We start from the raw sequence: 26053 nt of genomic DNA, 5'->3' as shown, positions 1-26053 counted from the left end.
GGGGCTCGCCGTTCCTCAGCCCCTTGGAATGTCGTCGCCAAGCCTGCCCGTCCCGAGCGGCCTCTGCAGGCTCAGCTCCCTTCCTCCCTGGGGTCGTGGTCCAGACTCCCTCCCTCGCGCCCGCGTTCCAGGGCATCCCCCCCGGCCCAGGCGCGTCCCGCCTCCGCGGAGACAGACTTCGCTCTCCCCTCCCCGCGTCCCGACGCCTCTGCGCGAGCTTTCCGCCCTCGGTGCTGTGACCGCTGAACGGGTCTGACCCGCCCGCACATCTAGATGCTCAAGGCGGCCGTAAAGGAAAACGCTGCACCTTCTCTCGCGCACACAAACCGCGGGGCCCCGGGTGGGGAGGGGAGACTTGGTCGGTAGGAAACGTCCTCCCACCCAAAACCTGTGGCCCCGCTGCCCCGGCCCGGCGATGTAGCCCGGGGGTGGGGGCGAGCTCCCCCGTTAGACCCCCTCCGCGGCCCGCTGGCCTCCAGCCTTGCCCCGGGGCGGCCGCCGTCACGTGACCGCCCCCGCCGCCACCCCCGCGCACAGCTGGAGGCGGGCCCCGCCCTCCCCCGGGAGCCCAGGCGCCCGAGCGGCGCGCGGCATTGTGGGGAGAGGGGCGGGGGTTGGGAAGATGGCGGCTCCCAGCCTCCTCAACTGGAGGCGGGTTTCTTCCTTCACGGGGCCGGTCCCCCGCGCCCGGCACGGACACCGGGCCGTGGCCATCCGGGAGCTGATGATCATCTTCGGTGGAGGCAACGAGGGCATCGCGGACGAGCTGCACGTCTACAACACGGGTAGGCGCGGCGGCGGTCTCCGGCCCCGCCTGTGGGAGCCGCGGAGGGGGAGGGGAGGCGAGGCGGCGGCCCGGGCCTGACAGCTGTCACCGCCGGGTCAGCGCCTCCTCCCGCGGGCGGCGAGGGGCGCGGCGCGGCCGGGCGGCGCGGGCCCCGCAGTGTCTCGGGGGGGCAGCTTCGTTTCCCCGGTGCCCGTGCGGGCGGAACCTGCCCCCGAGCGGGACGCGCCGGCCCTCCGGCGAGCGGTCCCGACAATCACCACCCCCCCCCCCACGCCCCGCCATCGCTAGAGGACGTCGGCGCGCGAGGGTGGCTCTTTCTAACCGCCTGTGCCTCCTTCCCAAGTCTCGTCCACCCCCGGTCCCTCTTCTGTCAAAAACCCAAACCAACCCCAAACCCAGGCGCCTCCGGACCTCCCCGGTCTTCGCCCTCTTTCCTCTCGGGAGGAAGGGAGGCTGGGGGCTGGGGTGCGGAGGGAAACCCAGAGGCTGCTGGTGCTTTCACTCCGATGCAGCCCGGTCTCGGGCAGGTGGCAGGTTAGATCCCCCCCACCCCCGCTGGTAACCCCCTTAACTGTCGGGGAAGTGGTTGGGGTGAGCGCAGCGCCTGTCGGTGCACAGTGGGGGGTGTGAGCCGCCGCTCCGCCCGGGAAGGGGACGGTCAGCCCGCGCGCCACCGCACGTCCCCCGCGCCCCTCGCCCGGGAGGCCTGGCCTTGGAGCACCTCCGCGGGTGAGAAAGGAAGTCGGGGCTTCATTTTTCCCACTTGTAAATGCGCCCGCTGCCGGGAGCAGCCGGTTTCCTCGGTGTAAGGCTAATTCTCCTGAAGGTGGGGTCTGGGCCGCAGTCCCTTCTCTTGGACCCGGCCGCTCAGTCGTAGTGGTCACTGAAAGGCTAACACGGTGGCGGAATCGGGCGCATTTTATTTTTCTCACCCTCCCCTTCTCCTGGCGCCCCGACATAGGAAGTGCTAAAGTTGTCTGGGCCCTGCCCGGCCGGCGTGGCTCGGCTGGTGGGAGCTCGGTCCTGTGCACGGAAAGGTGCTGGGTTCCGTCCTGGGTCCTGGGTCCGGGCGCACACACCGAGGCTGCGGGTTGGATCCCGGTGGGGGCGCCTGTGGGAGGCAGCCGGCTGATGTGTTTCTCTCTGTGTCTCTCTACCTTCCTCTCTCTCTCCAACGTCGATAGAAAACATTTTTTAAACGTTATTTGACAATGTGGTGTAAAGCTTTCGCTTTGGGATAAGTTAGACCTGGTTTGAGTTTTGTTCCGCCAGTTTCCTAGAATCCGTGCTGTCGGATTTTTCACTTGTAAAACGGAGATGATGGTTTCCAGCAGGGTTTTCGTAAGAGCTACATGATGTAGATCAGGGATTTCCAGCAGCAGCATTGTGGACATTTGAATGAGAGAATTCTTTGTGGACGGGGACTGCACTGTACTTAATTGTAAGTTTGGCGGCATCCATAGCCTCTACCCACTCCTAGCCAGTAGCACCATCCCCCTCCCTCCAGTTATGACAACTAAAAAATTCTAGTTTGCCCCTGGGTGAGGGGCAAAATCATCCCCAATTAAGGACCACTGATGTAGATGATAGACATAAAGTACATGCTCATAGTTTGTGATAAATTGCATTTAGGCCCTGGCCAGGTAGCTCAGTTGGTTAGAGCGTTGTCCCTATAAGCCAAGGTTGCAGGTTTGACATCTGGTCAGGGCACATACAAGAAGCAACCAATAAATACCTGAATAAGTGGAACAACAAATCCATGTTTATTTCTCTCCCCCCGTCCCCATTTCCTGCGCCCCCCCCTCAAGTGTCAATAAATAAATAAAATAATTGCTTTTAATTTTGTTTCTGTTTTGGCAACTAGTTACAAATCAGTGGTTCCTACCAGCTGTTAGAGGAGACATCCCTCCAGGCTGTGCTGCCCATGGATTTGTCTGTGATGGTACCAGAATATTAGTATTTGGGGGAATGGTTGAATATGGAAGATACAGCAATGAGTTATATGAGTTACAAGTAAGTGTATTTCAGATTTATTATTTCAATGATATTGCTCATAATTCTTCAAAATATTTCATTAACATACTGAAAATAGTGTGAGCTTCACCTTGTATAGTTCAGAAGAAATTATTTCCACTTCACTGAAAAACTAGTTTTTAATGTAATCTTTTTCCAATACCCAGTGGAACATTTGTATCATTAAGATATCTGTTACTTAGCATCATTGTACATATTACATGTTTATGGCTTTGTATGTTGGTGCAGTTCTTCAACCTCAGCCTGCAGCAGCAGCACTGGGAGGGCTTGTGAAAACAGGTGGCTGGGCCCTGCCTCCAGAGATTCTGATTAATACTGTCTGTAGTGGAACCTCGCTGTATGCATTCCTACCAAGTTCTCACCTGCTGCTGCTGGCCCCCAGATAATACTTTGAAAACCTCTGCCTTAGTTATAGGAATAGTTACCCTCACACTAAACTTTTTTTTTTTCTGGCCAGACATACAAAAGAAGGATAGCAGTTTTACATATCCTTTCTCAATTTGACAATCTACTAAACCAGAGTCCACTGTCACAGACCTAATTGACTTTTATTCCTGAATTGTGCATATGTTCTCAGGGCCATGATCTATGTTTTCACAAGCCCTTCAGGTGCTTGTGTTGCAGGTTGAAGTTGAAGAACTGCACCAAAATACAAAAGCCTAAAAATATAGCATGAGAGCATCTGGTAATTGTCAGATGTAGGTGGATTATACCTATTTGCAAGCAACTAATTTTAAAAATCGTTTTAGAAAGCATGTATAGCTAGAGAATAAGTTTTTGAGTTTGATTTGTTAAATTGTCTTTGTGCTTATTTAAAGGATAAAATATATACCATTAATGGAGTACCTAATTTCAGAAAGTAAGACTAAAAATTACATTTAATCTTAAAGCTATATATAATATTTAATGTTTCATTTGGAAAATATTTTAGGACTGTTAGTGTTTATTTTTATAAGCTTGATTTGCCATTGCATAAAGTTGTGAATATGACCCTAGCTGGTTTGGCTCAGTGGATAGAGTGTCAGCCTGGGGACTGAAAGGTCCCAGGTTCTATTCTAGTCAAGGGCACATGCCCCTTTTGTGGGCTCGATCCCCAATAGGGGGCGTGCAGGAGGCAGCAGATCAATGATTCTCTCTGATCATTGATGTTTCTATCTCTCTCCCTCTCCCTTACTCTCTGAAATCAATAAAAACATATTTAAAATAAATTTATGAATATGGAAGATTAGACAGAATTTCTTTTGAAACATTTATTTTAATTCCAGAAGTTATTTGCTTAATTGTCATTTGTCCCAAAAGTACCTTTTTGGAGTCTTCTGATTGGATTCAGATTTAAATGCATTAGTATGATTTTATACTATTAGCAATATAGGAATACTTTCCTGATTTTGTCTGAGTGTATTTATGCTCTTTTTTAGGCAAGTCGTTGGTTATGGAAAAAAGTGAAACCCCATGCCCCTTCTTCTGGTTTACCTCCTTGTCCTCGGCTTGGACATAGCTTTTCTTTGTATGGTAACAAATGCTATTTGTTTGGTGGCCTGGCAAATGAAAGTGAAGATTCAAATAATAATGTTCCCAGGTATGCTGACCCTTTTCCAGGCCAAATGCTTATCTTATGATTAAGATTAAGAACATTTAGTTTCTTCCATCTTTAATTATTAGAGTGGATGAAGCTTAGCCTTTTTTGCATAACTTAACAGAACAAATTTGTGTGCATTTATATTTTCCTTAGTCCCTGGAGTATATGTTTTCAAAACTGTGCCTTTTCTCATCAAAAATACTTATTAAATTGATACTAATATAACTGCTTATAGCAATATATTTGTATCTTTTGAACCTGCTAATGTATTTTGGTTGACATAAATGATCATGAAAAGTAACAAATGGTTATTTTCACATTGATTTCTCTGGGAATTTAGTGACAAATATTTGACTACAAAATGAAGGCCATCATTTCCATTATTCACACAGAAAGCTACTAGAATGGTTCACACAGGCAAATACTTTTGGAACCAATCCTTTCTTTTTCCAAACAGAATCACTACCTCTTTTGTTTTCACATAGTGTTTTGATCACACTGTCATTATAGCAGTCAGGATTTGGAGATTTAGAGTCTAAAAGGCTGTTTCTGATTCACTGCTCACTATGTGTGTCCTTTAGTAGAAGTAATCTAAGCCTGCTTCCCTTCATTGAAATCGGAGTGATTAAATACCTACCTTTTAGTGTCATTGTGATGGCTAAAAAAGATCATTGGCATAATTTTCAAAGCACTTTGAGGTTGCCACCAGCACATAGTACAGTAGTTATTATGACCATGATAATGGGTCTTTTTACTACATTAAATTAATGTTAGAGTCTTAGTTTTTATTTTTAAACTTTAAAAAATAACATTTACTAAAACATGGAAAATTTGGAAACTGGAGAAAAGGAAAAATAATTTATTCTACCACACTAATGCAGATACTTTTACTTTGAGCATGTCTTTTTTTTCATTTTATCTATTAAACAGTTTTTTTTAGATAGAGACTCATAAAAATTAGAAAGTATGTAAAGTTCTTTCTCACAGCATCAATGTCCCCCACATAGGCAAACACATAATTCAATTTGATATGTATCTTTTGGGACCTTTTTCATGTAATACATTGTATTACTCAACTTTTCTTAAGTTATTGTATGTAGCTGGCAAGCTTCCCGAGTTTATGCTACTTGAGGGTGCAAATAGATACATGCAGTATTTTCTAAAGCCTCTGACTAAAGCTAGTACATTCAGTTCTGTTCACATTCCATTGGTCTAAGCAAGTCATAAGGCCAAGCCTTCAGGAATGATTCCAGGGATATATGTTCTGCTTACTGGGAGAGGAGAATTGGAAACATTAATTTGATCCTACAAAGACATGTATTTTCTTTTATAGAAGTGGGATCTTTCTTTTTGCTCTGTGACTTTGGGTGTGTACTTGTTTGTTTTTGTTGTTTTATTCTTTTAAGGATATAGCTTGGAGCTCTTTTCATGGCAGCAGGTATATTTTGACCTTGTTTTTTAAAGGCTGAAAGTAGTGTGAATTATGCAAATTACTTAACCAGTCCCCTGCTGATGGACATTTAAATATCTTTCTTTTTTGCTATTAGTCTTGGCACATGTATAAATATTTTTGTAAGACTGATAGTTATAAGTGGAATTTGAGGAGATGTCAAAGGGTATTTACATTTAAATTTTTTAGGTACTCCTGATACTCCTGAGTCAGTCTCCAAAGAGAAAGACAATTTATATTCCTAATAACAGTGTACAAGAATGCCTACACCCTTGGCAATACTGAATTGTGTCACTCTTCTTAATTGTTGCTAAGCTAATTGATGAATATATTACACTAGAGGCCTGGTGCACAGATTCGTGCACCAGTGGGGTCCGTTGGCTTGGCCTGTGCCTCTTGCAATCCGGGACCCCTCGGGGGATGTCAGAGAGCCAGTTTCAGCCTGATCCCCACAGGCCAGGTGGAGGGACCCCACCGATGCACAAATCTGTGCACCGGGCCTCTAGTATGCATATAAGATCTTGGGTTAATCTCTTCCCCCCTCCCCCCTCCTGCCTTCCCTTTGAGATTCATCAATCTGTTCCATGTTTCCATGCCTGTGGTTTCTGCTCCTGCATTGAGCATCTGCCCCCTGGTGGTCAGTGTGCATCATAGCTACCAGCCGGTTGAACAGTCGGATGATCAGCTGGTTGCTTAGGCTTTTATATAGATAGATAGATGATTTTATTTTGATATCTTTTAAATTGGAAATGAGTTTCATTAATTGCTTTTTGGACATTTGCATTTCCTATTTTGTATAGATTGCATGGATATAGCACATTTGTTTATCTGTATTATCAGTTGATGGACATTTGGATTATTTCCAGTTTTGGGCTTTTATGAATAATGCTGCTGTAAACATTTACATACAAAGCTTTGTATGGACATACATTTATTTCTCTAGATTAGAAACCTAGAAGAATTACTGGGTCATATGGTAAATTTATATTTAAGTTCTTAAGAACTTCCAAGCTGTTTCCAAAGTGACTATTTCATTTTACATTCCCACCAACAATTTATGAGGGTTCTTGTTTCTCCACTTCCTTGCTAACACTTGTTATTATTGTCTGCCTTTTTTATTGTCACCAATGTAGTGGTATGTCATTGTGGTTCATTTTCCTAATGACCAATGATATTGAGCATCTCTTCATGAGCTTTTCAGCCATTTGGTGAAATTTCTATTCAACTCTTCATTGATTTTTAAATGAAGTTGTTTATGTTCTTATTATTGAACTAGAGGCCCGATGCACGAAATCCGTGCAAGAGTAGGCCTTCCCTGGCTGCTGGCACCGGCTTCCCTTCGGCACCTGGGACCCAGGCTGCTCTCTGGCCGCCGGCAGGCACCTGGGACCCGGGCTTCCCTCACAGCCCTGGCTTCATCCAGAATGTCGTCCAGAAGGACATCTGGAAGGATGCCTGGTCTAATTAACATGTTTTGCTTTTATTATTATAAATTGTAAGAATTCTTTATATTCCTGGATACAAGTTTGTTTTTAATCAGAAATGTGATTTATAAATATGTTCTTCCAGTCTAGCTTGTCTTTAATTTTCTTAATGGTATCTTTTTTTAAAAAAATATATTTTATTGGTTTTTTACAGAGAGGAAGGGAGAGGGTAGAGAGTAAGAAACATCGATGAGAGAGAAACATCGATCAGCTGCCTCCTGCACACCTCCCACTGGGGATATGCCCGTAACCAAGGTACATGCCCTTGATCGGAATCGAACCTGGGACCCTTCAGTCCGCAGGCCGACGCTCTATCCACCGAGCCAAACCAGTTAGGGCTTAATGGTATCTTTTGAAGCACAAAGTTTTTAATTTTGATAAGCCCAACATATTAATTTTTTATTTTATGGATCAGGCTTTTAATGTCATATTTAAGAACTCTGCCTATCTCATGCTTTTGAAGATTTGTTCCTCTATTTTCTTCTAAAAGTTTCATAGTGTTAGCTCTTACATGTATATGTATGATTCATTTTGAGTTAATTTTTTTTCCTGGCGGAAAGTAAATGTCTAAATTCATCTTTTTACCTGTGGATATACAGTTGTCCCAACACCATTTGTTGAAAAGACTATCCTTTTCCCATTGTATTGCCTTGGCATCTTGGTTGGAAATCAGTTGACCCAAAGTGTAAGTGTTTATTTTTGGACTTTCAATTCTGTTCCATTGATCTGTATGTCTAGCCTTATGCCAGTACCACACTGTCTTGATTACTGTAGTTTTGTAGTAAGTTTTGAAATTGGAAGATGTAAGTTCTTAAATATTATTCTTTCTCAAGAGTGTTTTGGCTATTTTGGGTGCTTTACATTTCTATGTAAATTTTAGGATCAGTTTGCCAATTTCTGCACAAAGTTCTGTTGGAATTTTGATAGTGATTGTGTTGAATATATAGATTGAATTGTGGAGAATTGCTATCTTATTAATATTGAGTTTTCCAATCCATGAACATAGAATGTCTCTCCATTTATGTAGACCTTCTTTCGTTTCTCTCAGCAATATTTTGAGGCTTTCAATGTACAAGTCTTGCTCTTATTTTGTTAAATTTATACTTAATTTTTTATTATTTTCGATGATGTGAATAGGTTTGGTTTCTTATTTTTGGATTGTTCATTACTAGTATATCGAAATACAGTTGGTCTCTGTATATTGGCCTTGTATCCTCTGACTTTGCTGAATTCATTTATTATTTTAATCATATTTGCATGGATTTCAGTTTTGTTATTGACTCTTGGGAGTTCTTTGTATATTTGTTTAATATGTTCCAAATACTCATTCCAAATCTTCTGTTTCCCTTTTTCTTTTATAGAGTTCTTATTTTTGTTTATCAAGTTTGACAATATTTTATTTTATGGCTTTCTGGTGTTATATCTTGTTTAGGAAGACTCTTTTACTCCAAAACTATAAAAATAATTTTTTAGGTATTTTCTTCTAGTACATTCACAACTTTGTTTTTTGTTTAAAACATTAATACATTTAGAATGTATTTTTGTGACTATTGTTTACTTTTCTTCCTAATGGAGTTCCAATTCTCCCACCACCATTTATTAAGTAAGCCATTTTTTTCTTATTAATTGGAAGCCCTATCTCTGTCATATCTTTATCCTCAAATAAATGGGTCTTTATCTAGGCTCTCTAGACCAGGAGTTCAAACTATACTTACTCTGTGGGCCAAATTTGGCCTGCTGCCTATTTTTTGTTAATAAAATTTTATTGGAATATAGCCATGCCCATTCATTTACATATTGACTCTGACTGCTTTCTATTGAAAAAGCAGAGCTGAGTAGTTGTGACAGACTTTATGACCTGCAGAGCCTAAAATGTTTATTTTTTGACCCTTCACCAAAAAAGTTCGTCAACTCTTGTGCTAGGTTCTATTGTTTCATTGGTATATTTATCTTTTTATCATTAATTGTGATATTTGCTGTAGATTTCTAATATACATCTTTAATCAGATTAAAGTAGTTTTCTTAAAAATCATTTGGGAATAGGTTACTAGTTTTACCTCTAAGCCTTTTTTTTTATGCTTACCTCCTTTTTCCATATATTCTTAAATCTTATTTTAGATTGAAATAATGTTAATAAATTAATTTTTTGGTCAGTCTTTCTTAGTGATTATTTAGACCTCACAACCACAGTTATCAACATCAATTTAAATATAATTATAAATTGCTATTTTCTTTGCTCTTCTATTTCTCTTATTCAGTGTATTTCTTCTTGGATTTCTTTTTATTTTTCCTGATTTACATCTAGAATCACTTTTTCCTAAAACAATTATATGGCTAAACTTTGAAATTTTATATACCTCAAATGTTTTAATTTTGCTTTCATATTTGAGTAGTAATTTAATAGGAAATAGGTTCCTGTAAACATTATTTTATTGGAAACATTCATGTCACAGATAAGAAGTTTGTGCCAGTTCCAAAAGTAAAAAAGTTGTATAGGACATTGTTGTATAGGACATTATAGAGTGAAAATTTCAAAAGAAAGAGAACTTGCAAAACAACATTTGTAATATGCCTCATTTATACATTTGTGGATATCCACACAGAGAGAAGTCTTACCAATTATTATCAGTAGTAATATTTTTTGTAATCTCATACCATGTAATAAATTGCTCTAAAAGTTAGTGATGCAAAATAACCATTTTATTACACTCAAGGATTCTGTGCATTAGGAATTCAGACAGAACATAGCAATAATGATTAGGCCTCAGATGGGAATGCATGAATGGTCACTTGCATGTATGATGCCTCCGCTGAGATGGCTGAAGGGTGGACTCAGCTGGGACTGTCATCCTTTGTGCCTACATATGGCTCCTCTGGATGGTGGTTGTATGATAGTTGGACTTACATTGTGGTTCAAGATTTCATAGTGAAGCTGCATTGGCCTTCTGTGACTCAGCCTCAGAAGTCACATACTGTCATTTCATCATACACTACTAGTTAGAGCAGTCACAGGCCTGCCCAGAATCAAGGGAGAGTGGGAAGAGTGTCACAGAATTTATGGCTATGTTTTAAAACTACAATGGTTATTGTCATGGACAAGAGTGTTGGCTAAATGATGGCAGAATTTTTTAGATCTCTTCTGTTCTACTTATCCCCAGAAGGGTGCCTGATACACAGTAGTGTTTGGTAAATATGTGTTGATGATTAGGTATGGGGTTTCTGCTCTCATAATGTTTTTCTGTACTATATGAATTTTCACAGTAAGCATATATTACCTTTGTAGGTAGAAAAAAAATGAAAGGTATACATTATGCTAATGTTTTCATTTTTTTAATGATATCTTAGATATTTAAATGATTTCTATGAATTGGAGCTACAGCATGGTTCTGGTGTTGTGGGTTGGAGCATTCCAGTGACTAAAGGGATTGTGCCTTCGCCAAGAGAATCTCACACAGCTGTTATATATTGCAAAAAAGATTCTGGAAGTCCTAAAATGTATGTTTTTGGTGGAATGTGTGGTGCTCGCCTGGATGACCTATGGCAACTCGACTTAGGTAAGTTTAACTTGATTCAGGCTCAAGAACTGGTTATGATTGATAAAAGCAAATATAAAAATTGCTTTGAAAAGTATTTTTTATTACAGTATTGATTGAGTTGCACTTAGATTTATTTATAACTAGAGGCCTGGTGCATGAATTTGTGCACCAGTGGGGTCCCTTGGCCTGGCCTGGGGGATCGGGCTGAAACCGGCGGTCCAACATCCCCCAAGGGGTCCCAGATTGCAAGAGGGTGCAGGCCAGGCCAAGGGACCCCACCAGTGCACAATCAGGGCCGGGGAGGGAAGCTGGAGGTTGGCAAGCTGGGGAGGGACCATGGGAGGGCTCCAGGGCATGTCTGGCCCATCTTGCTCAGTTCCAATCGGCCAGACCCCAGCAGCAAGCTCACCTATTAATTGGAGTGTCTTCCCCCAGTGGTCAGTGCACATCATAGCAAGTGGTTGAGCAGCCTTAGCATATCATTAGCATATTATACTTTGATTGGTTGAATAGATGACTGGACATTTAGCATATTAGGCTTTTATTATATAGGACTAGAGGCCCGGTGCACAAAAATTTGTGCACTGGGGGGGGAGGGGGGAGTCCCTCAGCCCGGCCTGTGCCCTCTCGCAATCTGGGACCCCTTGGGAGATAACGACCTGCTGGCCTAGGCCTGCTCCCGGGTGGCAGAGGGCAGGCCCAATCCCTAGGTGCAGCCCGTGGTTGGGCTCAGAGCAGGGCCAATTGGGGAGTTGGGGCGCCACTCCCTGTCATGCACAGAGCAGGGCGGATTGGGAGGTTGCGATGCCACCCTCAGTCACCCTCAGGGTAGGGCCGATTTGGGGGTTGGGGCACCGCCCCCTGTCACACTCAAGGCAGAGTCGATGGGAGGTTGTGGTGCCACACCCTGTCACGCACAGAGCAGGGCCCATCAGGGGGTTGGGGAGCTCCCCCCATCACGCACAGAGCAGGGCCCATCAGGGGGTTGAGGAGCTCCCCCCGTCACTCACAGAGCAGGGCCGATAGGGGATTTGGCACACCGCCCCCTGTCACAGAGCAGGGCAGATCAGTGGGTTGGGGCGCTGCCCTCTATCACCCACAGAGCAGGGCCGATCAGGGGTTTGGGGCGCCGCCACTGTCACACTCAGGGCAGGGCCGATGGGGAGGTTATGGCTCTACCCTGTCACACAGAGAACAGGGCCCGTGGGGGGGGGTGTGTTGGGGCGCCGCCCTCTATCACCCACAGAGCAGGGCCGATCAGGGGGTTGGGGACCTCCCGCCTATCAGGCACAGAGCAGGTCTGATCAGGAGGTTGGGGCGCCTTCCCCAGTCACGAACAGAGCAGGGCGGATAGGGAGGTTGTGGCCCCACCCCCTGTCACACACAGAGCCGCAGGGCAATCAGGGGGTTTGGGCGCTGCCCCCTGTCACGCTGATCCTGGTGCCGGGAGGCCTCGTGGCTCCGCTGATTTCGGTGCTGGGAGGCATATTACCCTTTTACTATACAGAATAGAGGGCTGGTGCACGGGTGGGGGCCGGCTGGTTTGCCCTGAAGGGTGTCCTGGATCAGGGTGGGGGTCCCCACTGGGAGTGCCTGGACAGCCTGGGTGAGGGGATGATGGCTGTTTGCAGCTGGTCACACACCATTCAGGGTGGGGGTCCCCACTGGGGTGCCTGGCCAGTCTGGGTGAGGGGCTGAGGGCTGTTTTCAGGCTGGGACTGAAGCTCCCAACTGCTCCTTTTTTTCTTTTTTTCTTTTAATTCTGGGCCAGCTTTAGCTCTGAGGCTCCAGCTCTTAGGCCTCCGCTCCTGAAAGCAGGTATCTGGTTTGTTTCGTTTCTCGAAACTCTGTATCAACTCCAGCTCTGAGATCCCAGCCAGCTGAAAGCTGGTTTCTGGAGTTTTATTTAGCGTCTGTATTTGTTACAATGTTTGAAACTGCAGGCTCAGAAGCCGGCAAGGCAGGCGGGGAACGTTGGTTTCCTCCTTCACTGAAGCAAGCAAGCCTCATGTTAGTTTCAAGCTGCCTGGCTGCCGGCCGCCATCTTGGCTGACAGTTAATTTGCATATCTCCCTGATTAGCCAATGGGAAGGGTAGCGGTCGTACGCCAATTACCATGTTTCTCTTTTATTAGATTAGACTAGCACTGTAGACATTACCAGGGGCAGCAGGGTGTGATGTGAATGGTTCCTGCTGATCAATTAGATTGAACAAATGGGTGTTTATGACAGTGACTCTCCTGTATTTCCTGTCAGTAGGATCACCATATGTCCTGGTTTGCTTTAATGGTCCTAGTTCATGCTTATTATCCCATGTAATTATCCATAGCATCCACTTTCACTCTGAAGTGTCCCAGTTGGGGATGATCAAATTTATATCGTTACTCTTATCTACAGGAAATGTAGCATTAGTAATGTTACTGCTGGTCAGCGAAAAACCTTGGGTACCTCTTTTTTTTAAAAATCCTCATCCAAAAAAATAAAAATAAAAAAATTCTCATCCAAGGATATGCTCTTTACTGATGAGAGAGGGGGGCAGGGAGAGATATATCAATGTGAGAGAAACATCAATTGGTTGCCTTCTTGCATGCTCCCCAACAGGAGTCCAACCCGCAACCTTTCAGTGCTCGGGGTGATGCTCCAACCAACTGAGCCATACCAGCCATGGCTTGAGTAGCCCTTTTTAAAGAGATCCTAGGAATAAATAATTGGGGAGTAGGTATGCCTCTTACTTTTGATTGTCTCTGCCCAGTGTACTCTTACTTAAAATATTAAAATCCTTAATGTCCCAATTCAGAATTGATGGCATTCTAAATACATCTCTCTATTACAAGTACTAACAATAAAGTGTAAATAGATTTCTGTGACTAGCAATTTATGTCAGTTGGAAATGTTTAAAATAAAATTCAAGTAACAGTTTTGAAATATTTTTTCTTTATTTTCGTAAGACCTTTTTGGTTTTAATTTTTAAAATTCTGCAAGTTGAGATAGTTTGCTGTTATTAGATCAAGTTGCTAATATACTTATCTTTACTTTTAGAAACTATGTCATGGTCAAAACCAGAAACTAAAGGGACAGTGCCACTTCCACGAAGCCTTCACACAGCCAGTGTTATAGGAAACAAGTATGGTGCTTTTTTGTTTTCACTGTTTTTAAACTGAATTGAAACATCGAACAGACTGTCAAACCTCAGAGGAAGGCAGGGAGAGTGGAGGGAGGGCAATGGGGGAAAAAGGGGACATATGTAATACTTTCAAAAATAAAGATTTATTTTTTTTAAAAAAAGAAAGATATACACAAAGAAGAGTGATGCTACTAGTTTCTTAGAAATATATTACTGAATTTAATAATGTTTGTGCTTACTGAAGCTAAAAAACTATGCCTACAGAAGCTAAAATGTTTAATGTGCCATTTTCTTATCATGCTGCCTCTTATACTTCTTTACATTCTTTACAATGCCTTGCACAGAGTACGTATTACGTAAGTGTAACGCAAAGTGTTGTCAAAGTGATCAGTCCTCCATTGACAGGTTTGACACACCTCACTGTTTCTTTTTACGTATTTTTGGTAGTGCTTGATTTGTACTCGGCTATTACTCAGTATGTGCACTCCATGGTTATACTTTTGATGGAGTTATGGTTAGACTACAGACTCTGAAACTAGATTGCCTGAATTCAAGTCCCAGCTTTGCTGTTTGTGCTATATGACCTGGGGCAGGGAAACCTAACCTATTTGTATCTCAATCTTCTGAAATATAAAATGCTGATGATAATAAAACATGCTTCACAAAGTTGTCAGGAGAATTAAATGGGTTGATACATTTAAAATATTTCAAACAGTGCCTGGTACATAGAGGCACTTAATGGTTAGCTATTACTGTTGTCAACAAGTAAATGCCCTTATTTGTGCAACACTGGGCCAGAATTAGTTTTTTTTTTTTTAATATATTTTTATTGACTTCAGAAAGGAAGAGAGAGGGAGGCAGAGATAGAAACATCAGTGATGAGAGAGAATCTTAGATTGGCTGCCTCCTGCACGCCCCACACTGGGGATCGAGCCCATAACCCGGGCACGTGCCCTGACCCGGAATCAAACCGTGGCCTCCTGGTTCCTAGGTCGATGCTCAACCACTGAGCCACGCCGGCTGGGCTTGAACTAGTATTTTTAAAAATAAAATTTAAGTATTTAATTAAATAGGGACTTTACCCTAAGAGCAGTGTTTTTGGAAACAGTTGTAATTTAGATCCTCATTAGTTCTTTTTAAAAATTTTTACTAAATTGCCCTAGCCGATTTGGCTCAGTGGATAGAGCTGCAGCCTGTGGATGGAAGGATCCCAGGTTCGATTCTAGTCAAGGGCACAGACCTCGGTTGCAGGCTCCTCCTCCCTGGTTGGGGCTTGTGCAGGAGGCAACCAGTCGATTTGTTTCTCTCACATCTATATTTCTCTCTGTCTTTCCCTCTCTCTTCCACTCTCTAAAAATCAATGGAAAAATATCTTCAGGTGAGGACTGAACAAATGAAAACACACAAAATTTTATTAAACTTACTGGAGTGACATTGGTTAATAAAATTATATAAGTTTCAAGTATACAATTCTGTAATACATTATCTGTATATTGCATTGTGTGTTCACCACCCAAAGTTGTCTCCTTCTGTCATCTTATTTATTAGTTTGTTTTTCAAAATAGACAAGCAAAATATGTTTTAGGAAACAACTAGTTGTAATTTAGAACCTCACTAGTTTTATTTAATTGTTTTATTTAAAAACATTTTTTAATTTATTGATTTGAGAGAGAGAGAGAGCGATAGCGAGAGAGAGAGACATCATTTTTATACATTCACTAGGGGCCCGGTGCACGAAATTCGTGCACTGGGTGTGTGTGGGGGGGGAGTGTCCCTCAGCCCAGCCTGCCCCCTCTCACATACTGGGAGCCCTCAGGCGTTGACCCCCATCACCCTCCAATCGCAGGATCTGCCCCTTGCCCAGGCCTGACGCCTCTGACAGAGGTGTCAGGCCTGGGCAGGGGACCCTCATTTCCCCCCATCACTGGTTCTGCCCCCAGCCCAGGCCTGATGCCTCTGGCGCAGGCATCAGGCCTGGGCAGGGGACCCCCAGACCCCTCCGATTGCTGGCTCTGCCCCTTGCCCAGGCCTGACGCCTCCGCCAAAGGTGTCAGGCTTGGACAGGGGACCCCCATCTCCCCCCAGTCACTGGCTCTGGCCCCCACCCAGGCCTGAGGCCTCTGGCCCAGGAATCAGGCCTGGGCAGGGGACCCCCATCTCCCTCTGATTGCTTGCTCCACCCCCCGCCCAAGCCTGACGCCTCTGACCCAGGCTTCAGGCCTGGGCAAGGGGACCCTCATATCCCCCCAATCCCCGGCTCAGCCCCCGACCCAGGCTTGATGCCTCAGCCAGAGGAGTTGACCCTCATCACCCTCCGATCACCAATCACCGGATCAGCCCCTTGACCAGGCCTGAGGCCTCCGGCAGAGGTGTCAGGCCTGGGCAGGGGACCCCCAGCTCCCCACGGTTGCAGGCTCTGCCCCTGCCCAGGCCTAACGCCTCTGGCTGAGGCGTCCGGCTCGGGCAGCGGGGACCCGCAGCTGCAGCGGCCCCGCGATCGTGGGCTCCGCTTTAGGCACAGGCAAGGGACCCCTAGCTCCCGGGACTGCCAGCTTCGACCGTGTCCAGCTCCCATCGCTGGCTCCACCCCTACTTCCTGCTATCACTGGCCAGGGCGGCAAAGGCGCCTGATTCTCCGATCATGGCTGGGGGGCAGGGCAAAGGCGGCCCCAGGGCCGCCTTTGCCCTGCCCCCCAGCTCTTAGCTCCCCCCTGGGTTTCCGATCACTGTCAGTGGCAGGGGGCTTCTTCCTGCTTTCCCTTTCGCCTCCCTGCATTGTGCCTACATATGCAAATTAACCACCATCTTGTTGGCAGTTAACTGCCAATCTTAGTTGGCCGTTAACTGCCAATCTTAGTTGGCAGTTAACTGCCAATCATAGTTGGCAGTTAATTTGCATATAGCCCTGATTAGCCAATGAAAAGGGTATCGTCGTATGCCAATTACCATTTTTCTCTTTTATTAGTGTAGATTGATTGATGCTTGTATGTGCCCTGACCAGGGATCAAACTTGCAATCCTGGTGCATCCAGACAGTGCTCTAACCAACTGAGCTACCCAGCTAGGACTCATTAGTTCTTTTTATTTATTTATTTATTTATTTTCAATATATTTTATTGATTTTTTTACAGAGAGGTAGGGAGAGGGATAGAGAGTTAGAAACATCGATCAGCTGCCTCCTGCACACTCCCTACTGGGGATGTGCCCGCAACCAAGGTACATGCCCTTGACCGGAATCGAACCTGGGACCCTTGAGTCCTCAGGCTGACGCTCTATCCACTGAGCCAAACCGATTAGGGCAGTTCTTTTTAAAAAGTAGACATTTTTTAAAACAGCAGAACCCTTTTATAAAATGTAGCTTTTCATTGGAACTCTAATATATAAGAGATTAAAAATAGAGCTTCTCTGGTTAGCTTGAAGTCACATGGGACCCAAGCTCTACTGGATGAGCCTTTCTCCTTCATTAGCCGTTAGGGGTGTCTCAAGAACCGCGAGGGCCCTAAGAACATAGTTTAAAGTTTTTTATTTGAGTTATATCAGTGGCCAGACTATTAAGAAACTTAATCCTCTTTGGTTACTATATGCATACAATTCTAAATTTGACTTTGAATGTCATGGATCATTTGAGTATCTTTCTGACTGAGAAACCCTTAGTATATTACATCAGTATTGATTTTCAAATGCATAATAATCGAAATATTCCCCACTTTGAATAACTTGCCAGAGAGAGATAATTTTGATTCTTTTTTGCTTCATAAAATTGTAAACTCTTGAAAGACGTCTACTTTATTCATTATCTTATTTCCATTACCTTGGCATTGACAAGTGAGTGAATAGTTCTATAGCTTGGTGTCAACAAATAAGACATTTAAGTCTATTATTAGGATTTTAAATCTAAATAATAAAATTAAAGCTTTAGGAAAAAATTTAACTACTTTATGCTCTTTTTGTCTGTTTGTTTTTTAGGATGTACATTTTTGGAGGATGGGTTCCACATAAGGGGGAAAATATTGAGGCTTCATCTCATGATTGTGAATGGAAATGTACCAGTTCATTTTCTTACCTAAATCTGGGTGAGTCTTTTAAGAGTTGCTTTTTGAAATAGAATTTATTAACAAAAGAATTTTTGTTTTGTTTAAGAATAACAGATTAGTCATGGATATTTCTATCTTTTTAGATACAGCAGAGTGGACCACCCTAGTATCAGATTCTCAGGAAGATAAAAAAAATTCAAGACCAAGACCAAGAGCTGGGCACTGTGCTGTTGCAATTGGCACACGATTGTATTTTTGGAGTGGAAGAGATGGCTATAGAAAAGCACTGAATAGTCAAGTTTGCTGCAAGGATCTTTGGTATCTTGATACTGGTAGGTAAGAATATTCAACAGATAACAATTTTCCTTTAGGTAAATAAGTGTTGGAATAATGTCTGTCTTTTGAGACATTATTCCACTGCTTGTCTTTCCCATAATTAAAAATACATAGGAGATGGGTGGAGGGGGCAAAAAGGGGAGAAATGGGAGACATCTGTAGTACTATCAGCAATTAAAAAATACATGGAAGAGCCCTGACCAGAGTGGCTCAGTTGGCTGGAGCACCATCACATATTCTGAAAGGTTGTGGGTTTGATTCCTGGTCAGGGCATATACTTAGGTTGCGGGTTTGATTTCTGGTCAGGACACGTACAGAAGACAACCAATTGATGTTCTCTCTCACATCGATGTTTCTCTCTCTGTCTCTGTCTCTCCCTCGACCTCCTCTCCTTTTCCCTCCTTTCCTCTCTCTCTCTCTCTCTCTCTAAAATCAATAAGCATATCCTTGGAGGAGAATTTAAAAAATTCATGGAAGAAATAATATATGTAGATACTTCCCACTCCAAGAGAGTTTCTTAATTTCCCTCTCCTTGAAGGTAGACTGGATTTAGTGACTCCCTTCCAAAGAATAGAGTACGAAAGGGAAAAATAGAAGCTTTACAGTGGAGAAACCTGGCAAACAGCACCTTAAGTGAGTAATCAAGGTTCATATCACTAGTGATAAGTCATGTTGATGTCATTTGCCCTTGCCTCCCATATCATGAGATAAGAAGAAACTTCACCCTTGTGATATCCCAAAAATCCATTACTCCATTCTAACTGTGAGAACATATCAGACAAAACCAAAGTGAGGGACATTCTATTCTGCAGACTGTGTGAACAGTACTGTTCAAATTTTCAAAATGATGGAAAACAAGGAAAGACTGAGAAATAGTCACAAATTGGAGGAGACTAAGGAGACATGAAGACTAAATGCAAGGTGATGCCCTAGATTGGATCCTGAAACAAAAAAAAAGACATTATTGAAAAACTGGTGAAATCTGAATAGTCTGTAGTCTATGTTAATTTCTTTTTTTAATTGATTTTTTAAAGAGAGAGGAAGAGGGAGATAGAAACATTGACTTGTTCCAGTTAGTTATGCATCAATTGGTTGATTCTTATATGTGCCATGACCAGGGGTTGAACCCACAACCTTGGCGTATCAGAAAGATGCTCCAACCAACTGAACTACCAGGCCAGGGCCTCCAATGTTCATTTCTTAGTTTTAACAGATGTGTTAGCATTAAGGGGAAACAGGAAAGGATATATGAGAATTCTTTGCAATTTTTCTATAAATCTAAAATTATTCCAAAATAAAAAGATTTTTTTAAAAAGTATTATAACACCAAAAATATTTTAAAGATAGAACTCACATCTATTTTTTTCAATAAATATTTCTTGATTGACAGCTGTGTACCAGATATTGTTCCAAATGCTAAAGATACAGCAATGAACAAGACTGATAGTTTCCCTGCTTTCAAAGATCTCATATTCTAAGAGAGTATGAGGGCAGGGAGATGACGGACAATAATCCAACAAATTAACAAAATAAGTTTCTGGTCAGTACGTGAAGACAGTAAGAGAAAACAATGAGATAGTGAGGGGGAGGGGGTGTGTGGTTACTAGGAATGAAGGGAGGGGTGGCTACTTCAGAATGGGGAGTTAGAAAAGGATGAGATGGCATTTGGGATGTAATCCCAATGGTGAGAAGATGCCATCCATGTAAAAAGCTGGAGGAAAACTAGAAGAGGAGTGAGTGAATAGCAAGTGCAAGGGCCCTAAGATGGGAATACTTGGCATGTTTGGGAACAGATTTAAGCTGAGGAAAAGTGGAGAGTGCAGGAATGGAGGTTAGAGACGTGACCATAGGACAGATCATGTAAGGCCTCCAACACCGTAGTAGAGTTTAAATTGTTTTTAAAGTACAATAGTAAGTTACTTTTTAGTTTGAAGGAGAGGCATGCTATGATCTATTGAACATTTTGGAACAGTCACTGCAGTTGTGTGGAAAATAAATGATAGCGGTCAAAAGTGCACACATGGGAGACAGGAGGCTTTTGCAGTAGACAAGGAAGTCAGACGATAGTGGTGACAGTGGAGATGAGGAGAAATGGATAAATTCAGAATATATTTTGGAGTTCTTATTGATGGAATTGGCTGTGGCAGATGACAGAAAGAGAGGAGTGGAGGATGAAGTTTTTTGCATGAAAAATATGGTGGTATTTCCATTTACTGAGATGGGGAAGACAGATGAGAAAACAAGCTTTGGGGAAATTGAGTTCCATTTAGACTGTGCTAGACCATGAAATAACAAGATCAAGTAGTCAGGTTAGTGAATAAAGAAGTCTGGAGGCCAGTAGAAAGATCAGATCTGGAGATGTAATATGTGTTGTTATATGAGAAAAGCAGATGATAAAACATACCTATGTTTTTTAAAGTGTATAAACAGAAAAATCTTGAAAGATTCACTGTGTACCACAATATTATCTATGGGGCTAGATCAGACATTTCTTAAAAGGTTTTCTCTCTTATCTGTATTATCTATAATAGCATATATTACTTTGGTAATGTAAAAACAGTTTAATTTTAAAATTAAGATAATGAAAAAATAATAAATGGAAAAAGTTAGAGACTATGAAATAAGCACAGACTAGCAAGCGGGAGAAAAAATATAGAAAAACCAACGTACTGATTCATATTTGAAATTGGGAATTATTAAGTGAAGTCCAAAGATAAGCTTCAGTCTCTGAGATTGGAAGAAAAATGTGTGCATGTAAGTTTTTCTCAGTAGCAGGTATGTCACTTTAAGCAGAGTCTCTAAGAGATCTATGACTTTTATAACACTTATTTTTATTTACTTACTAATGGGAGAAAGAGGAAGGGCGAGAGAGACAGACAGACCTTGACTTGTTCCATTTATTTATGCATTCATCGGTTGATTCTTTAAAAAAAAAAATATATGTGTGTGTGTGTGTGTGTGTGTGTGTGTGTGTGTGTGTGTATAATTGATTTCAGAGAGGAAGGGGGTGGGAAGAGAGAGAAAAACAGCAAAGATGACAGAGAATCATTGATTGGCTACCTCCTGCATGCCCCCTACTGGGGAATTGAGCCCACAACCCAGGCATGTGCCCTTGACTGGAATTGAGCCTGAGACCCTTCAGTTCACAGCTGACGCTCTATCCACTGAGCCAAACCAGCTAAGACCATCGGTTGATTCTTGTATGTGCCCTGACAGAGTATCATTGCATCAGGATGACACTATAACCAATTGAGCTACCCAGCCAGGGCCCTGGATCTGGGACTTTTAAAAGGATAAAAGTCATTGGCTTTAAATAGCCATTTTTTCCATAAATCTTTCCATAAAAGGCGTTAGACATGAATATTTATCTAAAAGTAATTATGGCTATCTGTCTGTCCCTCCATCAGAGGGCAGGCTCTCTCTGTCTGTTCCTCGAGTCAGAGGGCAGATACTTAAAAAAATAAAAAATAAAATAAAAGTGATTATAGCCACTAATCATAAGGGCCATTTTGCTTTTCCTTTTGATAAGTTAGCATCAATTTTGTGGGTGGTGTATGAGGGCTCTTCATTTTGCTTTTTTTCACTTTTAAACTTTGTGCACTTGATAATATTTAAAAGAGTAATATAATTCCATAAGGCTTTTTATGAATAGTGGTCTTTTGCTCCCACTCTCCTCCCATTATCCTTGCCTCACAAGCATCTATTTTTAACTCTGTTCATTTTTCTTTGATATTTACTTCCATATCTACATATAACATGCGTATATTGTTACTTGGATTTTTTTCAGTTTAGGCATAACATGCTCACTTTCTACTATAGAGGTTAAGGATTTATCTTTCCCCACCATTCCCTACTTCCTATTCTCTCAATATAAATACACCAACATTTTGTTAGAGGAATATTCAATGTTTATATCATGACTATGTAAACATTGTTCACAGGTGGGTCATATAGAGTATTCTGAATACCTTCCTTGTTCTATTTTTTATTTGCCATGGGTTAATAACTATCACTTTTGTTTTAGATTTGTATGTTTTTTCACCACTAATTCAATCCATACTCTGTTATTTGCTTAAATTTTCTCTCATCTCCTTATGGTTAGATGCATCAGATGTTCTATCAAATTTCATCATCTTGAAGAGATTACTTCTGCTTCAATCTGGGTGATTGCTCTCCACAGATTGAGCACAGCTATCATCTTGGAGTCTCCCTTCAGCATCCTCCTGGGGATATATTTTGCCTCTCACTTGTACCGGATTTCCTGTTTCCTGGATCCTGTGTTTTTCCCTATCTTAGTTTATGTCCTCATTTTTGTGGAACACATCCCAGGAAAAGGGTGCATAGGTGACAGTTTATTTTGAGATCTTGCATTATTTGAAAATATGTTTAGTCTCTCTTTTGATGTAACTGACTGTTTGCATGGATATATAATTCTACAATAGAAATCATTACCCTTAAGAATTTTGAAAACATTGTTATATTGTATTCAAGCTTCTAATGTTTTTGTTGAGAAATCTGAACCACTTCTGATTTTTGCTCCTTTTAAATGTGTCCTTTCCCCTCACTCCTGATAACATTTAGGATTTTTTTCTTCATCCCCAACTTGTTCTTAATTTTCATGATGATGTGCTTGTTGTGTGCCTGTTTTTAATTCATTGTTTTGAGTACTCAGTGGACTCTTTCTGGAATTTCGTGGTCTTCAGTTCTGGGAATTTTTTTTATTTATTTCATTGATTTGCACCCTACTGTTTTCTCTCTTCTCTCTTCATGTAACTTCTGTTAAATGCTTGGCTTACCTCCTGTAACCATACTTTTGTTCAGGTGTAGGTTGCTGTACTTTGAGTAACATAAATAAATTGGATTGTTAATTGGGTCATGGAGGAATATACATGGGACTAGTTAAAGGATCTAGGCTTAATTATCCTTTAAATTAGGCCCATCAAATTTTTTCTGTAATGGCTCAAGTAGTAAATATTTTAGGCTTTGCAAGCCATATGGTCTCTGTTATAACTACTCAACTCTGTTGTTGTACCATGAAAGCAGTCATAGACAATACATAAAAAAATGAGCATACCTTCAATAAAACTTCATTTACAAAACATTCACATGAGCTATAGTTTGTTGACTGCTACTCTAAAAGATACAAAGAGATATTAGATGTACTCTGTAGGGGTTAAGTTATCATTTATAGATTTCAGTTCACTAGAAGAATTAATTGTCTTATATAACTGTGCAAAGATGTGATATACTACCTCTGGAATTATGAGTTCTGTGGTTTGGCAGGTAACTAAAAGAGGAAAAGGATATCGTAGAAATAATCTCAGTTCCTTTTTTCAAGTTCTAAGAGTCTGTAATTTTTATTTGTTTTGGAAATGTTGGTAATATTTTATACCACAGTAATTACCTGTTTTGAATAGTACAAGTTTTGATAAAAGGGTATTAACTCTAAAGAGGTTTTGTTGTTCCAAAATATCATACCCAAATCACCTAGCATTAACAGTATTTCTAACATGTATACTGTTGCCTAAAAATTGATTCATAAAATTAAAAACTTAGAGTAGGTAAAATTATGTAGCTATTACTATGTAATACTTCCCCTCACTTTTAGGATTAAACATTTTTTTTTCTTAACCTGATGATTCAAATAGGTTGGAACTACATTATTTTTAAATTTATTTATATAAAGGATTAAATAAAAAAGTAGAACCCCAAACTATTTTCACTTGACCTTCCATAGCTGTGTTTATTTTAGTAAATTTTTTCCCTCTTGGTAAACAGATGAAATATTCATTGCTGACATTTTCAGAGCTCCAGGTCTACACAAACTTTTATAGGCAAACTATTGACACATTTGAAGCTTATAATATCAATATCAATATTGTTCTTTAGAGAAACCACCAGCGCCATCACAAGTACAACTGATCAAAGCCACTACCAACTCTTTTCATGTCAAATGGGATGAAGTGCCTACAGTTGAGGGCTATCTTTTGCAGTTGAATACCGACTTGCCATACCAAGCTGCATCGTCAGATTCTTCAGCAGCAACAAATATGCAAGGTAAATTGCATACTTAACATAAATTGTCACACTTATAGCATGTATGCTTTTTTTTTTTTTTAAGATACTAAAAAGCCTATTAGTATGCCTTGGTGTAAGAAATCTTATATGATGTTTCCTGCCTGGTAAATCAAATATGTTGTTTCAACTTTGTAACTTGACTGTTTTACAATTACAATGTAGTAGAACTCAGATATGTAGGGTAGCCTGTTTCTTCTTCAGTTCATTTTGATGGACTTTCTTAATTTGACAAGCTCCTTAACTCCAGGAGATGATATTGAATTTCTACAGAGAGGAAGGGAGAGAGACAGAGTCAGAAACATCGATGAGAGAGAAACATCGATCAGCTGCCTCCTGCACATCTCCTACTGGGGATGTGCCCGCAACCCAGGTACATGCCCTTGACCGGAATCGAACCTGGGACCTCTCAGTCCGCAGGCCGACGCTCTATCCACTGAGCCAAACCGGTTTTGGCCAGGAGATGATTTTAATTAGCTTTCAGATGTATTTTGGCTTCCCCCACCCCCAAATATTTTTAACTAACAGGTACTTGGAAAATAAAAGCAAATTTAATTTTACATGTTCCCCAAGAAATGATTTCAGTCAATTATTAAGAAAGCAGATAAACTTTGATAAAGATAACTACTTTTTAACCTTTAACATGTAACTCTTGAAAACTTTTGATTGTAATATATTTTATTGAAGCTAATTTAGATCATATCAGTCTGAACTTTCTTATTCTTGCAGGAGTCAGGATGGAACCTCACAAACAGGACAGTAATAGCATCATTCCTAACAGTGTAAGTTTAAAAAAATTTAGGATGATAAATGAATGTGTATGGTCACAGTCCCATGTTTTAATATTGTTAGCATATTATCTTAGGACAGGAGTTTTCCATCCTGGCTGTACATCCGAATCACCTGTGAGATTAAAAAATAAACACATAGATTCCCAAGCCTTTCCCCAGATCTAGTAGTAGCAGAATCTTTAGGATGATGCTCAGGTAGCTGTGTTTTTAAAGTAAGGTCCATAGATCATGGTGACAGTAGCCTGAATTAAAAACCCCTGACCTCATTCCATATGGCATCAGAGGCTAATCCATTATTTATACTTTCGCCATTTCTAAATATTATACACATTTTAAATTTCTAAAGGTGTACTTTCAAAATACATATGAAATATATTTCTTTTTAAAAAAATATATATTTTATTGATTTTTTACAGAGAGGAAGGGAGAGAGATAGAGAGTTAGAAACATCGATGAGAGAGAAACATCGATCAGCTGCCTCTTGCACATCTCCTACTGGGGATGTGCCCGCAACCCAGGTACATGCCCTTGACCGGAATCGAAACTGGGACCTTTCAGTCCGCAGGCCGACGCTCTATCCACTGAGCCAAACCGGTTTCAGCGAAATATATTTCTTTAACTATGTATTTTGTTTACCAAAGAATATGAGTTGCTAAGTTGAGCACCGGTGTGTGTGAGGTTCTTTCTTGTTTATGAAGTGCTTCACAGTAGGTTTTTGTAGAGATTAATGAATAAGCTTACTAGGATTTACACTGATTTTATCTGGCAAACTGTGCTTTACATTCACAGTACATTCTTTTTTAGGGAAATGATGTAGATATAGAC

At 41.6% G+C, this 26053-nt stretch overlaps 1 protein-coding gene across 14 annotated transcripts in view; it reads left to right on the top strand.

The window, feature by feature from the left end:
* The first annotated feature begins 604 nt into the window (after positions 1-604).
* The window catches only part of HCFC2 (host cell factor C2), a 43007-nt gene continuing 17558 nt past the window's right edge, over positions 605-26053 (top strand). For 7 of the 14 annotated variants that reach the window (XR_009451127.1, XR_009451126.1, XR_009451128.1 and 4 more), the window contains exons 1-10: positions 605-785; positions 2652-2800; positions 4240-4400; positions 10680-10888; positions 13909-13993; positions 17959-18065; positions 18170-18362; positions 22465-22706; positions 24252-24419; positions 25167-25219. Coding sequence is in view for 10 of the 14 variants with exons in the window: in XM_059681804.1 (XP_059537787.1) it covers positions 623-785; positions 2652-2800; positions 4240-4400; positions 10680-10888; positions 13909-13993; positions 17959-18065; positions 18170-18362; positions 22465-22706; positions 24252-24419; positions 25167-25219 (1530 nt within the window). In the remaining 4 variants the exon portion in view is untranslated. Of the gene's footprint in view, positions 786-2059; positions 2229-2651; positions 2801-4239; positions 4401-7933; positions 8020-10679; positions 10889-13908; positions 13994-17958; positions 18066-18169; positions 18363-22464; positions 22707-24251; positions 24420-25166; positions 25220-26053 lie in introns of those variants that run through there. The other 7 variants (XM_059681803.1, XM_059681805.1, XM_059681806.1 and 4 more) reach the window with 7 other exon arrangements.

This window comes from Myotis daubentonii, chromosome 2 (genome assembly GCF_963259705.1).
Source record: "Myotis daubentonii chromosome 2, mMyoDau2.1, whole genome shotgun sequence".
NCBI classification, from domain to species: Eukaryota; Metazoa; Chordata; class Mammalia; order Chiroptera; family Vespertilionidae; genus Myotis; species Myotis daubentonii.
This window is presented reverse-complemented; position numbering and strand designations above follow the sequence as displayed.